The 15,419-nt window shown below is 40.5% G+C and overlaps 1 protein-coding gene across 1 annotated transcript; it reads left to right on the forward strand.

Moving 5' to 3' along the window:
- Positions 1 to 3,882: 3,882 nt before the first annotated feature.
- Positions 3,883 to 11,725, forward strand: LOC310943619 (serine protease HTRA3-like; the record flags this gene model as incomplete). Its single annotated transcript, XM_083909244.1, has 10 exons — positions 3,883 to 4,312; positions 5,329 to 5,437; positions 5,797 to 6,019; positions 6,492 to 6,686; positions 7,402 to 7,434; positions 7,841 to 8,002; positions 9,335 to 9,380; positions 9,465 to 9,513; positions 9,667 to 9,762; positions 11,557 to 11,725. The coding sequence occupies 10 exons, from the start codon at positions 3,883 to 3,885 to the stop codon at positions 11,723 to 11,725; spliced, it is 1,512 nt and encodes a 503-aa protein (XP_083765370.1).
- Positions 11,726 to 15,419: the final 3,694 nt, after the last annotated feature.

The raw sequence follows: 15,419 nt of genomic DNA on the forward strand, positions 1-15,419 counted from the left end.
TAATCGGCTTTTCCACAGAGGTGGGCTTTGTTTATTGTTAGGAAACAAAAAGAATGGATTTTTTTTTTACCCACCCAAAGTACCTACTGAAGACACATGCAAAATCTCTCAGTGGGTCTCATTGCCAAAGAGCAGGCACTTGCGAACCACTGGTTTGTGGACCACAGTGTTGGGGAATCTAAAGGTTTCTCATGTCTCTGCAGAAAGTTTTTTCTCTCTCTCTCTCTCTCTGTGTCCATAGGATAATGTTGTTCCTGGTCTGAGAGACGAGGAGACAAAGTCCAAAAATATTTGTTTTTGCCTTATAGATTACTGTATTGATGGGAAAAAGTGGGCAACTGCACTGGTCAAAGTGTTCGACTCAACTGGGTTCCGACCGTCCTTTACCCAGTGTTAGTTTAAAAAAAACGGATCAGTTGAGCAAACACAGACTCAGTGTCTTCGACTCTCACTACTGCCAAACTCTGCTTGTGGAAGGAACATTTGAAAAAGCCTCAATGTGAGAATATTTTTGAAACTTGAAAACATGTGTTTGCAGGACTTAGGAATACACATATTGCTTGAATGTAATCTGTTTACGGTTTCTACACGGTTTCTTGCTCCTAAACATTTCAATACGAGTGAATGCTGTAAAAAAAAAAAAAAAAAAAAGGAAAAAAATATTTTTCTCTTAACAATGAATGTATTTGTTGTTTGACACGTATTTAATTGCTGGCCAGCAGCTTTTCTCTTGAACCTCGTGGCATGATGGGGCGGCACCTCGTCATCCAGCGTTTATTACAAGTTATATGAAAAGGAAAAAAACTAAACTGAGGACAATATTTCACACTTGCTTGAAGCTGTTGTGTTTTCACATGTATGCATCTTGACATTTTTATTCCAACTCGATGATTGTATGAGAAAAGCTGTATAGTTAACAGATGAAAAATAAAATTTTGGAAATTTGAACCTTTTCTTGGTCGTTAGTCCATGGTGTGCTTTCTCACAGACGTGCCCGGTAATAGAGTGATGGAATTGTATGTTTTAATAAGAGTTTGAATGAAGTGCTGAGGGATTCCACATGCTCTGCATATTTACTGTTGGCAGAGTATTGACAAAGGTGTGTTCAGAACAGAGATGACGTGTGAGGGAGGAGTCCACAAATACTGGCTGTGAGCAGGCTTCTTCTTCTTACGTATGTAAAGATCATGTGTTTGTGTTGTGTTTGTCGTAACCAAGGCCACGCTTCAATTGTTTTTGGAGTCCATTTCCATTTAAAGGTGCAGTCTTGTCAAATTTAGCAAAGTTTATTGGTGACGTTGCATTTTGTAGCTGAATATCCATCACAGCCTGTGTGAAGTGTGTTCTGAGAAGTGATGTAGCCTTCATGAAACATCAAAACTCAACATTTGTTGACCATTGTGGACTATTTTAAAAAAAGATGACCCGGATGTCTGTCCAGTAAACCAATGGTGAACAGTGTTTAAGTGTGCAATAAGTAACGTTGACATTGAAATGCTGACTGTACGTGAAGTGCTGCACATACAATTAGAGTCTATAAATGTTGATAAACAGATGTTCAATTTAACATGTGGAAGTGTTTACAGGAAATAAGATGAGGAAACGGGACATAGGCTGTAGAATACTGGAACAAGTAAATGTTAACGAGGTAGGACAAGCGCACAAAGGACCCTGCACACGTTTACGTGCATGTAGGACTGGAGAGGTTTCCATAATCTCTATGTGAAAAGAAGAATGTAGTACGGGTGCACATGACCCCTAATAAAAGTAGCAACAAGGTGATTTTGCCCAGATAAATCAACAGTTTCTGAAATAACTCAAACGCACAGCAACAGCCACATTGAAAGTCATATAAATCACCTTTATTACCCAGTGAGAGTGAGAAATGTTACCGAGTTGTAACATTTAACTGATGGTGTGGAGCTATTTAAGCATTTCAGTAGCACTGGATTGACAAGGCACCCCGCCGGGACCCTCATGTGGAGGATAAAGCGGTAGAAGATGGATGGATGGATGACCACATTCTGTCGCCACGGTCCACGGTCACTGAGTATCCCTGAAACGCCACTGTAAACAATGACCTTTTAGAAAGCAGTGTCACCACCAGCAAACCCCCCCCCCCCCAGGGATTCAATGATGTCAGAAATGTCCGTGCTGGAGAGATCCACATACGCCTCAGGTTGCAGGATATAAACCGGTGGTTGTTTCAGTGGAGGCAGGGATGAGCAGATGTTGGCACGAGGAGACAAACGTGCATTATTTACTTGCCCTCGTGTACGTAGATTTACATACATTTGCAAGTCAAATGGATACACGAGAGAGAGAGAGAGGCCTCACCTCCACCACCACCTACACCACAGTGCGGTCTGCTCGTCCTGAGTCATGGCAGCAGAAGAGGCGAGAGAAATCATACCACACGTTTGTCATCCGCTTAGGTTAGGCAACACACACACACACACACACTGTGAGGGAGAGATGGAAACAGTGTCATAGGGTTAGGGTTGATGCAATTGTGTGCTTGCCTTGCCTAACACTGCCCTCATGTGGAAAACCACAATGACTTCTCACTTATATGCCCAGCCTTTAAGATCTAGTGTGGGGCTATTTGCAGAAATTGAAAATATAAGTATGTTTGCAAAATAAAAACATATTTTTGTCACCTTAATAATATGTTTTACATGTACCTCAGGCAAGGGCCTTTCTTTATGGAGGCAGCCATTCTGTGCCACTATGTTTCCACAAACCTGCCACAGCCTGTGTTTGAAAGCAAAATGAAAGAGGCCACTGTAGTTTCCCGACGCCTGTTTAATGTCAGTAACATTTGCTTCCTGGTGTCTCATTTGGCAAAATGTTGCATATTGCACCTTTAAATGTATTATACAGCACATTAGAAACAACAGGCGTTGCATCAAAGGGTGAAAAAAATCTTATCATATCTGTTACTCTGCCCCTGAGCAAGGCACCCAGTCCTGGAGAAAAAAATTGCCTCATGACCAATATTTACAGACGTATTTATCAATGACTGTCTTAAGTTTAAAGGTGCCATTAGTGAGAATGTGGCCAAAAACGGTTACTACATTCAAATTCAAAATACTGAGGTCTTTTAGGTTTCGTTTTCTGACGTAACTGGCAACCCGTGGTTGCTCGGCAGCTGAGACTCCACTGATTGCAATGATTGGTCAACGGCGGTAGGTGGCGCCACATGCCAACACATGATTTCAAAACATAAACATGATTTGCAGTCTGCAAAAGATTTTTTTTTAATGCAAATATTTTGTCTGTACTGTTGTTGTTGGTGAGTTCAGTTTGTTATATGAACATTATTCCTGAGTCTCTGTGACATATAAGGAGAATTTTATGGCCAGTTGCTTTAGATTTATTACATAAAACACCTTTAACTAAACCAATAACTAAATACAATAAATTAGACAAAAAGCGAGATTAAGAAATTGTCATATGATACAAATTGGATTTGGAAATTAAAGTGACAAGAAAAGACCTGATATGTGACGCGGAGACTATTCCAGATTTAGGAACACAGACATCTCGACATCTCTGGCACAATGCTGCTCTGTACGATGTGGTGTTGTGTGGATCTTTTACCACTAGATGGCGCGCACGCAGCCGTGAAAGTGGGCCGCTCCAACGTCCACACACACGTTAATGACTCCTCGGTGGCCGTGGTTAAATCCACTCAGTTTAGAAAGCGAGTGTCATGTAGATCTAATCATTTTTTTTCCAAAGAGCACTAGAGCAGATGTCAGGAGAGAGAGAGAGAGTGGATTTACCTCCAGGTTACAACACCGAAGAGGGAAAATATCACAATATAATATGATAATTTAAAGATTACTTTTATTCGCTTCTTCATCACTATTTAGAAACATGCAGTTACTTTTTGTCGCAGTTGCGTTCGTCTTTACGCACGACCTCACCGGAGCCGTGCGCTCTGACATTAAGTGTGCCGCCCAGTGCGACGCGACCCTGTGCCCGAGCCCCCGCTGCCCCGACGGGTACATGCCGGACCGATGCAACTGCTGCCTGGTGTGTTTCCCGCGAGAGGGAGATCCCTGCGGCCGCAAGACCGATTCACTCTGCGGGGACGGCATGGAGTGCAAGCTCCATGCCGTCCCCGGGAAGCGGCGGGGATCCAGAGGAATCTGCCGCTGCAAGATGGATCACCAAGTGTGCGGGAGCGACGGGAGGACGTACGGTAACGTGTGTAAGATGAGAGCGGCCAACCGAAAAGCTCTGCAGAAGGGGAGAGACGAAATAAGACAAGCGCGCAAAGGACCCTGCACACGTTTAAGCGCAGGTAAGACTGGAGAGGTTTCCACAAACTCTGTGTTGAAAGTTTATAGTGAAAATGTGTGCAGGGTACATTAACTGACCACTTTATTAGGTACACATGACCTCTAATAAAAGTAGCCACAAGCAGAGGCGATTCCAGAGTCTGTAAGGGCCCTAAGCAAACATTCCCAGGGGGCCCTTCCAACCAGTGTTCATCACCATTATGATATAAATAATCTGACACCAATGAAAAATGTATCAGTTCAAAATATATATACATATATATATATATTTTTTTTTAAATGAATGAAATAACATGGAAAAACCTAGTAATTAAAAAGTATGTGAAAATATAAATGTAAAGAACAATAAAATACTGTAAATAGCTTTTTAAAAAATATATAAACTTAGTTAAAAAAAATACATTATACTGTAAAGAACCCACATTATAAAACAATATACATATATAGAACAATAAAATACTGTAAATAACTGAAAAAAAAAACATATAAACTGAGTAAAAAAGATATGCAAACTTGCAGTAACAGCCCCGTTTATTGTTATATAAATCACTTTTATTCCCCCATTTTTGTACTCAGTGTGAACTTTAATAAGTCGTCTTTACACCCCCTACACCTCGAAATGTATTGGATTGCTGTCATGATTGGATATTTAAATTGGATACTTGAAAATTAATTACTGTTTTCTTTGCAATGCACATTTTAAACTGATATTCTCTTACACTGCAGACATTTTGACCACAAGAGAAGTTAAAAAAAATACATTTGTAGCACATGAAAGGAAAATGACAAGCAGATAAGAATATAGTGTCCTGAAAGAAGAGTGTGTCTGTTTGAAAAAAAAGTATCAGTATTATCTGGCCCAACGATTTTAAAACTGAACTTGAAAGTAAGTCTGAAACAGAGGGAAATTGTGTCATATGGCTTCTTCTGCTGTTCCTTTTCTTCTTCTTCTTCTTCTTCTTCTTCTTCTTCTCTTGTGTGTGTGTATTAAAACAGTTGGCTCGTCATGTCAGCACAGGTTCTTCCTTGGTCCATCCCAACAGCAGCGCTCGCTACAAGTTCAACTTCATTGCAGACGTAGTGGAGAAAATCGCCCCGGCCGTTGTTCACATCGAGTTGTTCATCAGGTGTGTGTTACACGTGTTTGTGTGTGTGTGTGTGTGTGTGTGTGTGTGTGTGTGTGTGTGTGTGTGTGTGTGTGTGTGTGTGTAAATACACCTTTTTGTCCTTCAATCTGCCTCTGATATTCTGCTCTATTTGAGTCATGTATATCCAGAAAGGTTTAAAGTAAATTTGAATTGTGTTTTTGTAGATTATTCAGCTGTCTTAACTACTAGCAGAGAATGAAAAACTTCAGATTTTCCTGTTTACATGACTTCAGGACATAGCCACCTTCAAATCAAAAGCTCTTGCTGCCACAATGATACAGATATTTGAACTTGTTTCTGCCGTTGAATTAGTCTCTTTCTTGTTTTTTCCTCTTCAGACACCCTCTGTTTGATCGACACATGCATCTCTCCAGTGGCTCTGGTTTTATTGTGACGCATTCGGGTGTGATTGTGACCAACGCTCACGTGGTAACCACGGCTGCCGCGGTGACCGGGAGGCCCCAGCTGCGCGTTCAACTCCACGACGGCAACGCGTATGAGGCCGCGCTCAGAGACGTAGACAGGAAGGCAGACATCGCCACAATCAAGGTCAACCCGCAGGTGAGGGACAAACACACTGACGTCAGGTTCCCTTATTTAGTTTTTATTTATTTTATCTGCAATTTCCGATTCACCCTTTTCCTATTTTCTTCCAAATTGAGGTGATGTAAAGACATGTCATTATCCTCACATTTTCCTCTTCTTCCGCCCTTAAATGCTCACATGTACAAAAGTAGAACGCAGGAGCCCACATCCTCCTAACACATCTCTGAGCCAAGTTTTGACAGTTTTCTGCGAGACATTCAAAAGTCCAGCAGGGAAACTTTCATAAACACCAGCCCTGTGACTCACAGACACAGTGCTGATGTGTGTCTTCTCACACTCACATCCCAAATACTTGTACAGCGTTGTAAGCGTTAAATTCTTCCATCCTTTCTCTCTTTCCGTCTGTCTCTCTTCTAATATTCAATGTTTTTCTACTGTCTCCACATTTTCTTCACACGTGTCGATATCTGCCGCCCTGCGCGAGCAGAAGAAGCTTCCTGTGCTCTCTCTGGGCCGCTCAGCCGACCTGAGGCCGGGCGAGTTTGTGGTCGCCATCGGCAGCCCCTTCGCTCTGCAGAACACTGTCACCACCGGCATCGTCAGCACCGCGCAGAGAGATGGCAAAGAGCTGGGCATCAAAGACTCAGACATGGACTACATCCAGACTGATGCTATTATTAATGTGAGCTCACACACACACACACACACACACACAATATGCACAGCCTGTCCATTACTATTTAGATCCACAGTTCTCAAACTGTGGTAATCGTACCTGAGCTTCCTCTGGTGGTACCTGGAGAAAAAACACAAATACTGTTCTACTGTGTACTGTATACCAGGGTGTGTGTGTTATGGCCTCCCTTAGACAATATGGCTCAATAGTAGACCGAACGCCAAAAAAGGAGGCCACAACATTGCCCAATTAATAATTTGTTTTTTATTTAGCAAACTCATCATTTCAGACACAAAGTGAACAAAGCCTTGGAGATCTGACCAAGGAAGTCCCCATTTTACGGTCGGCCTATTTACATCACTTGGAACTTGGTATAAAAACATAACATAAGACATGACAATAATTTAGCATACAGTACATGCATCTGTTGTAATAGTGTTTCACTCAAGGACAGACTTTAACAACAGTTCCATTGCAAGCTCATACAGTAGCATTATTATTTTTTTTCAAAATACCAATATTCACTGTGCTATAGAAACAGATATATCAAGATTTGTTTTAATCCAATTCTAACTCATCAGGTTTGCTCGGATTACACTTGCAGATTTTTGCCGTACCTGTGTTGTTGTTGTTGTTTTAGTGTATTTGTGCATATTGTGTGTCAGTCATTGACAGTGCGACTTTGCGGTTTGTGTCTCATATTCCTCTCGTCGGTGTGAAGTACGGCAACTCTGGAGGACCTCTCGTCAACCTGGTGAGTGCTGCCTTCATGATTCATACAGTGTGATGGATCGTTCAATAAATCTGTCCTCACTGTGAATATTGATGTGCAGAGACAACACAGAGGCAACTTATATTACATGTTATTGTGTATTATGTAATCTGACAAACAAAGTTTTTAAGCCCCTAAAATTGTATGCACACTATCATTAAAATGTAATTTACATTAAAGGGATTTTATGTAAAGCTCACTTAAAGGAAATTATGTTATGCCTCCTTCTACGTTTCTTAGACATTATTGGTTTATAATATATCATTTTGTTATATTATATAATAATCATTTAAACTTAAGTAAGCAAGTTGTTATATTACCAGCTAACTAAGTTGAAGCAAACTTAATTCTAGTTGTTAGTTACCAGCTGTGTGTGTGTGTCTTACAGGACGGGGAGGTGATAGGCATCAACACTCTGAAAGTGACAGCAGGAATCTCCTTCGCTATTCCCTCAGACAGGATCAGTCGCTTCCTCACAGAGTCGCACAGCACACACAACAAAGGTCAGGCCTCACAAAGCAGCAGCAGCACGATTGACAAATTACAACAAGTAGACATCCATCCATCCATTATCTACCACTTTATCCACCACCGGAGGGTCGCGGGGGGAGCTGTGCCTATCTTAGCTGACATAGGGTGATAGGCGGGGTACACCCTCAACAGTTTGTTAAAGTAGACATTTTATATATTTCTACAAGTGAACCTAGTTCCCTGGTGTCCTGATCAACATGTCTGTGACATGCTTTGGTCAAAATACCTTAAAGGGATAGTTCGTAATTTTGGACATAAGACCTATTTTCCAACTCAGCCGGTGTGATGGAGACGTCTGGAGACGTTTTTAAAATTTCAAATTTCATTCAGTTCTTCTAGTTGCCGAGTTCGCTGGTGCTATGGCTAGCGCAAGTCAATGGTACACGTTAGCATGGCATTAGAAACACTCGTACCGACTCCACAGTGCACCCGAGGCAAATCAATTGTAACGGCAGACTATCGATATCTGTGTTGATAGAATACTTGAAATAAAACCAACCTTGCAATTTGAAGGACAGCAGCAGCAGCGCGTCATACTTCCTGTTAGGCTATGGCAGCGGTGGACTGATTCCGCTGCTGCTGAGAAAGTAGTCCCTCAAAAATGGATGATTTATGCGATTGTTTCAAATATTATCTGTTATCAACACAGATATGCACATTGATAGTCTGCCGTTAGAATCGATTTGCCTCGGGTGCACTGTGGAGTCGGTATGAGTGTTTCTAATGCCATGCTAACTTGTACCATTGACTTGCGCTAGCCATAGCACCAGCGAACTCGGCAACTACAATGTCCAAAATTCCGAACTATCCCTTTAAGGATGTAGCATCATAGAGGTTCAATCACCCTGCCAAAAGCCCTGTTCAGAACAATCGTTTTGAGTGCCTGTCTCTTTAAATGCAAGTACGTCGGTGTCACTGCCGACTGTAACCAGCACATTGCAGTCATATTAAACTTGTATCCACTGGACACGTAAATCCTCTGAGGCTGGAAGTTTGTGTAGAACTCTGTGCTGCACTGTGCAGCCAAGAATAAAACACTTCGCGGACTTCCGTTCTTCCAGATAATATTGCCCTCGCCCTCGTTTTTTAGGGACAAATCGGAGCTCTGCGGGACAACAATTCCAGGAATGTCTCATTGTGATGTAGCAATGAGTGTGGAAGTCAACATTGCATGTTTTATCTCCTGTACTTTTCCTACTCATAGGGCCTCTAGAGTCCCAAATATAACTATTAAAATGATTAAAAAGTTGATTTTGCATAAATGTCCCCACAATATCTGCTGTGAAGTGGCAATTCTGAGTATTTCTGAGTAAATCCCACTGCAGTTGTTCTTGTTGTTGTGACAGAAAAGACGAGACAGCAGAGACGAGTCGCAGAGGAGCCTCAGTCTGATGCAGGTGAGAGAGTGCGGCTCATCAACAAACATCATGACCATGGATGTGATTTTAGGTGCAAAAATGATGATTCTGTGCTGTTTTCAGACGTGAAGAGACGCTTTTTAGGCGTCAGGATGCTCACAATCACCAGAGAGTGAGTTGAAACGACAAAGGGGTTTTTAACTTCAGTGTCATTTAACTTCACTGTCGTTCATTGTAAGATCTGAGAAGAAGTGAGCTGAATGATATTTGTATCTTTATTTGTAATTACTGTTAACATTAGTGTTGTCATGTGATTGTGTTTCAGTCTAATAGCACAGTTAAAGCGTCACAGACCAGACTTTCCTGACGTCAGCAGTGGAGTGTTGGTGCAACAGGTCATACCCAACACTGCAGCTGAACAGTAAGTGCTCACACACGTGCAAAAACCCAAGCAAACACACACACACATGTTGACTCACACACACACTCATTGCTCGGAACCTGATTAAGGCTTTGACCATAATGTCTGTGACAACATCACACAAAGGTATTGTTTTCTGTGTGTGTGTGTGTGTGTGTTCTGTATGTGAATATTGCTGATGAGATCAATATCTTTTGGAAGTGATCAGTTAAAGTTCTGGCTAAACAAAATATTTTCCAATAGTTTCCAACAGAAACGTGAGAATCTAAAAGTGAAAAGGATTTCACAGTCAATGCAAAATGATGCATCTTTAACAATGCATATTTCATGGTATCGCTCGATCTCCTCGCTCTATAGATGCAACCTAAGTGTGATCGGTGACTCCCAAAGAGTGGGTCAGGACTAGGGGTGGGGGAAAAAATCAATTCACATAGGACTCGCGATTCTAATCATCCACGATTGTGAATCGATTCATAAACTTCAAAAATCAAAAAAAAACAAAACATTTTTGATAAACCACACAAAACACCAGTTTGTGTTATTTGTGTACACTTTATTTTTGTAACTTCTGGGAGATAAGGGCAGCTAGTCTAAGCTTTTATTTATGCAAGTTATTTTTTGTACGTTTTTATTTGTTTTGAATGAATAAACGTTATCTTTTGTCTTAAGTTTGCCTTTGTGTGATCACATTATCACATTATCTTATACAAACTGTATTGTTTTGATGCCATAATTTGCTTTAACACACTATGCATTGTATACATTTTTGAATCGATTTTGAATCGAATCGTTATCCTAAGAATCGGAATCGAATCCAATCGTGAGCCACCCAAAGATTCCCTTCCCTAGTCGGGACCCACAGATGGGTCGCGGGAGATTTGTTGATGTTTGGTTCCCCAAACACATTTTCTGAATTTAGATTTGTGTGTAAAAGGTTTAACATGCATACAATGAATCTTTATCTATAAACACTGGGTCTTCATATAGAAAGTTGGGTAAACACGAATATAAAAGGAAGGAAATGAAAATTCCAAGATCTCTGTCTCACTAAAGAAAATGACTAAGACTGACTTTGGCCAAGATCCCAAGGACAATCACTTGTCCACATGCAGAATGTGCTGTAAATCGATAAAAGTGGACGCCATTGGGCGAAGTCGTGAAGACGCTCTTACAAGTTGTCCTTACATCTCAAGCTATCAGCACATTCGGTTGTTAAATTTGAGGGAATTGGTCCTGGAAAATCATTGAATTTGATGTCAACCAAGGTGTGTGAACCATGATGATCACATCGACAGTTTGTTAATATGACGTAACAAAATGATTTAACTTATGAAAGTGTGGCGAGGGAGAGAGGAATGGAGCGTGTGAATGCAGGAAGGATAAGAATGAGACTCTGATCAAAGAATGGAATAGAGTTGTCTTCCTGATTGAATTTACACTTGAGTTGTTATGTTTTTTGAGTTAACGGCGGGATAATGGCCGAGAAAGCTACGTTAAGAGAAGCCCCATTCACGTTCAATACATAGACTTTATGCACTTTGTTCTCTAGGTGGTGAATAAATCGAGAAATCCTGCAGTTTTAACCTTTCACAGACATTTTGTTTTCTTCTGTTAGACAGATATTGTGACGTATCGCTATATGATTGCCTTGCAATATATTGATGATCACAGAATCATTGTATCGTGATTATTGGTATATTGTGGACCATGTATGTCATATCATGAAGTACCCTGTGATTCCTGCCCCCCAGTATTCACAGCCTTGAACCAAATCATTTCCTCTCTGTGTTTCAGTGGAGGGATCAAAGAGGGCGATGTTATAGTGAAGCTTAATGGACAGCCGGTGGACACCAGCGAAGACATTCATGAAGTGTTGCGAGGTGACCAGCCTCTCCTGCTGGAGATTCAACGGGGCAACGATGATCTGTTGTTCCACATCCAGCCACAGGTTATTCTGCATTGACCAAGATGATTGTTTGTTTGTTCTACTTTTGAGCAAATGTTGAGCAACACAGAATCATCACATTAAGTTAAATGCATTTGGTCATTGGCAAGAAATAATGAAGATATACACAGGAATATGAAGTGATGCAAAATAGTCTCATTTCTGATTTGATTTCCTGTTAAAGTGTACTGGTTTGATACATTTTCTTCAAATGTTTTTTTTTTTAAACATTAAAGTGTTTTTATAGTTTATCTTTGTGTAGTATCTGCAGTACTCATCAACTTTCATAATAAAAGTCAAGAGAGACGGTTCGTCTCAGCAGCTGTTGTCCATCTGCACACTAGGCAGATTCAGCTCCTTTGTTTATGTCTCCTCGTCCCACATCTGTCCACTCTGCCGCAGAAAAAAAGTTCCTTTAATTTACACAAGACTAACACACAGTGAGCAAAGTCCTGTTACTGGAAAAGTCACTTTCAGCTCTCGTCTTCTGCTTAAGTCATAGAAATCCCCATTCATAACATAACGTTCTGATCTTTGAAGTTGTGGTCAGGAAATCTTTGCTGGTTTTAGATTATCCAGATTCTGTCTGAGACCACAGACAAAACACTGTTTGGCAGCATCTGCTAACAAAATATGCTGTTTTAAGCCATTTTTCTCAGAAATGAATATCATCCTGTGTGAGGACCCCACCTGATGTGTGCGTGTGTGTGGGCACAGTTCATGAACTGGACCCAGACAGTTGATCCTTTCTGCTTATTTGAAAAGCTCCTGTGTCCATGTTACCATTGGCCACCGCACAGGACAGAAGCAGGAGACGAAAAAAGCCAGTGGGACATATATAAAGAAAGAGGGGAAATGTGCTGAGAGTGAACAAATTACCACCACATTAAGCAGCAGGAGTCTTCACTTAATATATATGTGTCTGACCCAGTTTAATGACTGTGTGTGTGTGTGGTGTGTTCTCATCTCGCCAAGTCATACCGTCTCATGGAGCACATCAGATTACGTCAATGAAGCGAACAGAGGACACATCTGTTTGTCTTTATACTGACATAACCCCACTTTAAAAGAGTTTTACTTGAGCTCACCCTGATTGTAAAAAATCATTTTTTTTTTAAAGCTGCATCGATCAAGCTCATAAAAGATCCATAACGCTGTGGCTAGAATTAAATTGATTTATTAATCTGAAGCAAAATATCTGCATTGCATTTCCCTTAAGGGCTCATTGAGTTATGGCACCTTGTTTAATCCACTGACCTGTAAATGTATCACCATCTAGAGGCCAAATTCTGTCAAGTCTGTTTTAAATGAAACATATTGATGATTACAAAGCAGGCCAGTAGATGGCGTGTTGGGTGCAAAATGTTTCTGACATGGCAACCATAAGACTATAGGGTATATGTGAATCAGACTATAAATAGCTCTGGTCTCTGAGTGGATCCTTTTGAAGTTTAAGTCAAGGGTATAGTCAAACATCTGGATACTGCATTTGGAGACTGTGTTCACAAGTGTGTGGTTTGTCTTTATGTAAAGATTTACTGTTGCATATGACAACCTTTTTGTAAGGCATTGCAGACAAGGAGGTTTACTACTTCTACTGCATTTTTAAATCATAGTTACACAGGAAAATGTTCCTTTTTTCTTTTTTCCTTTTGTGAGTTTTCTTTTGTCCTCCATTATTTTTTTAATGGCAGCAAGTGTGTTTCTTTATATTATAAAGAAACACACTTGCTGCCATTAAAAAAACCAAACAAACAACATTTAACTTGTTGCACAATAAAATACACAAAATAGACAAAAAACATGTATAAATACAGTGCATAGGAGACTTCTCAATACAAAGTCTCACTGATACAGAAAAACAATATGGCTATTCATAACAAAACAGTTACAGTCACACACAGAAAACATGATAATCATGTATCTATAATAACAACAATAATAAAGTACAACAAAATATACAGTATGTGATATAGCTTGAATATACAAGTTTTTCCACAACCTCCATTTTTCTTTTACCTTTATGTTTTTGTTTCTACTTCTCATCTCACTTCTCCACCCTCCATGTCTCCTGTAATTCCCCCCCTGCCCACATCTTTCATTTCAAGTTTAATTCTAGTCCATGTCAGACGTATCTCGCCTCCATGTGACCTCATCTTCTCCTCAGTGCTCTGTGACAGAGAGGCAAACCAGGCCGTGAAAGGGCACAGAGAGCAGAGATCACCACAGGCAATGATGGACCTTAAGCTCAGTCACGTGCACCAGTGAAAATGACGGCGCTTTGCTTATGTTTCAGAGAGCGCAATCACTATGCCTCGTGTGATGACAAACTGTGAGTCATCGTTGACCCCAGCACCCGATTCTGAGTGGCATTAGAGACGCTTAATGGATGCTAATCTGCATCATCTCACTGATGCTTGAAAGCAAACACACGCACACACGCACACACACACACACACACACACACACACACACACACACACACACACACACACACACACACACACACACACACACACACACACACACACACACACACACACACACACACACATATTCTTGTACTTGCTGCATACTGAGGACCAGCATTTCCACTTTATAAATCAACACAATTACAAATATCTACTTCATGAATGACATCTACGAAGAACTACTGGTTGCAGTACCATAACATGTCTGCAGGTGGAGCCCCAGAGCAAAAACGGCTGGAAAACTTTTTTTTATTTTTTTATTTTTTTAAATTTTTGGTCCAAAATGTTATAAAAACGTCATACTATACTATGTCAACCAAAATAAAAACATTTTTTTTACCAAAAATGTTTGGTCTAAAACTTTACAAAAATGTCATGCTATACTGTCGTCCAAAATTTGAAAAAATAAATTGACCCAAAATAAATTGACCCAAAAATGTTCGTCCAAAATTTTACATAAACGTCATACTATACTATGTCGTCCAAAATAAAATAAAAAAAAATTTGACCCAAAATTTTTGGTCCAAAATTAAAAATATTATTAGTATAGCATGTTATAGCAACCTAAGGAAGTGATTTCAATGAATACAAAGTGAGGACCGGCCAAAATGTCCTCACTCCGTAAAAATGACCTCACTTTGTTGGTTAAAAACCCTCACTGGTCCTCAGTATGCCGCAATTACAAGAACACACACACACACACACACAGCCCCCCCCCCCCAAGACACACACACACACACACACACACAGATGCATGTATGTATGTATAGTGCCTACAATACAATCCTGTGGGGGCAGTGTTATGATCTGGGGTTGGTTCAGTTTTTTCAGATTTAAGCTCAGCAACATTATGGGCACACAAAACAAGGTCAGGCGGCAACCTAAATACTCTGAATCATTGCGGCTCATGTGTTTGAGGGAGCGTGAGACATCATTCATTTTCACACATGAATCGGCCACAACAGAGTACAAACCTCAACCACTCTGGGAATCTTTGGGATTTGCTAAACAAGAAAACACAAGACATTGACAAAGTGTACGGTGTATTTGCTTCAACATGATGCCGTTAAACACATCAAGAATTGCCTTTAATCTACTGTATGGGATGGGATTTCTTCTTTCTTGCGTGTGTGTGTGCTCTCTCTTTTGGTCAAGGGAACTTAAACTGGGAACAGGTTCAAGAAGAATTAGCAAAGCAGCAGCTCAAGAAGTCTTTGCATGAGTCAAATCTCATACGAGCC

Source organism: Microchirus variegatus (assembly GCF_963457635.1).
Source record: "Microchirus variegatus genome assembly, chromosome: 23".
NCBI classification, from domain to species: Eukaryota; Metazoa; Chordata; class Actinopteri; order Pleuronectiformes; family Soleidae; genus Microchirus; species Microchirus variegatus.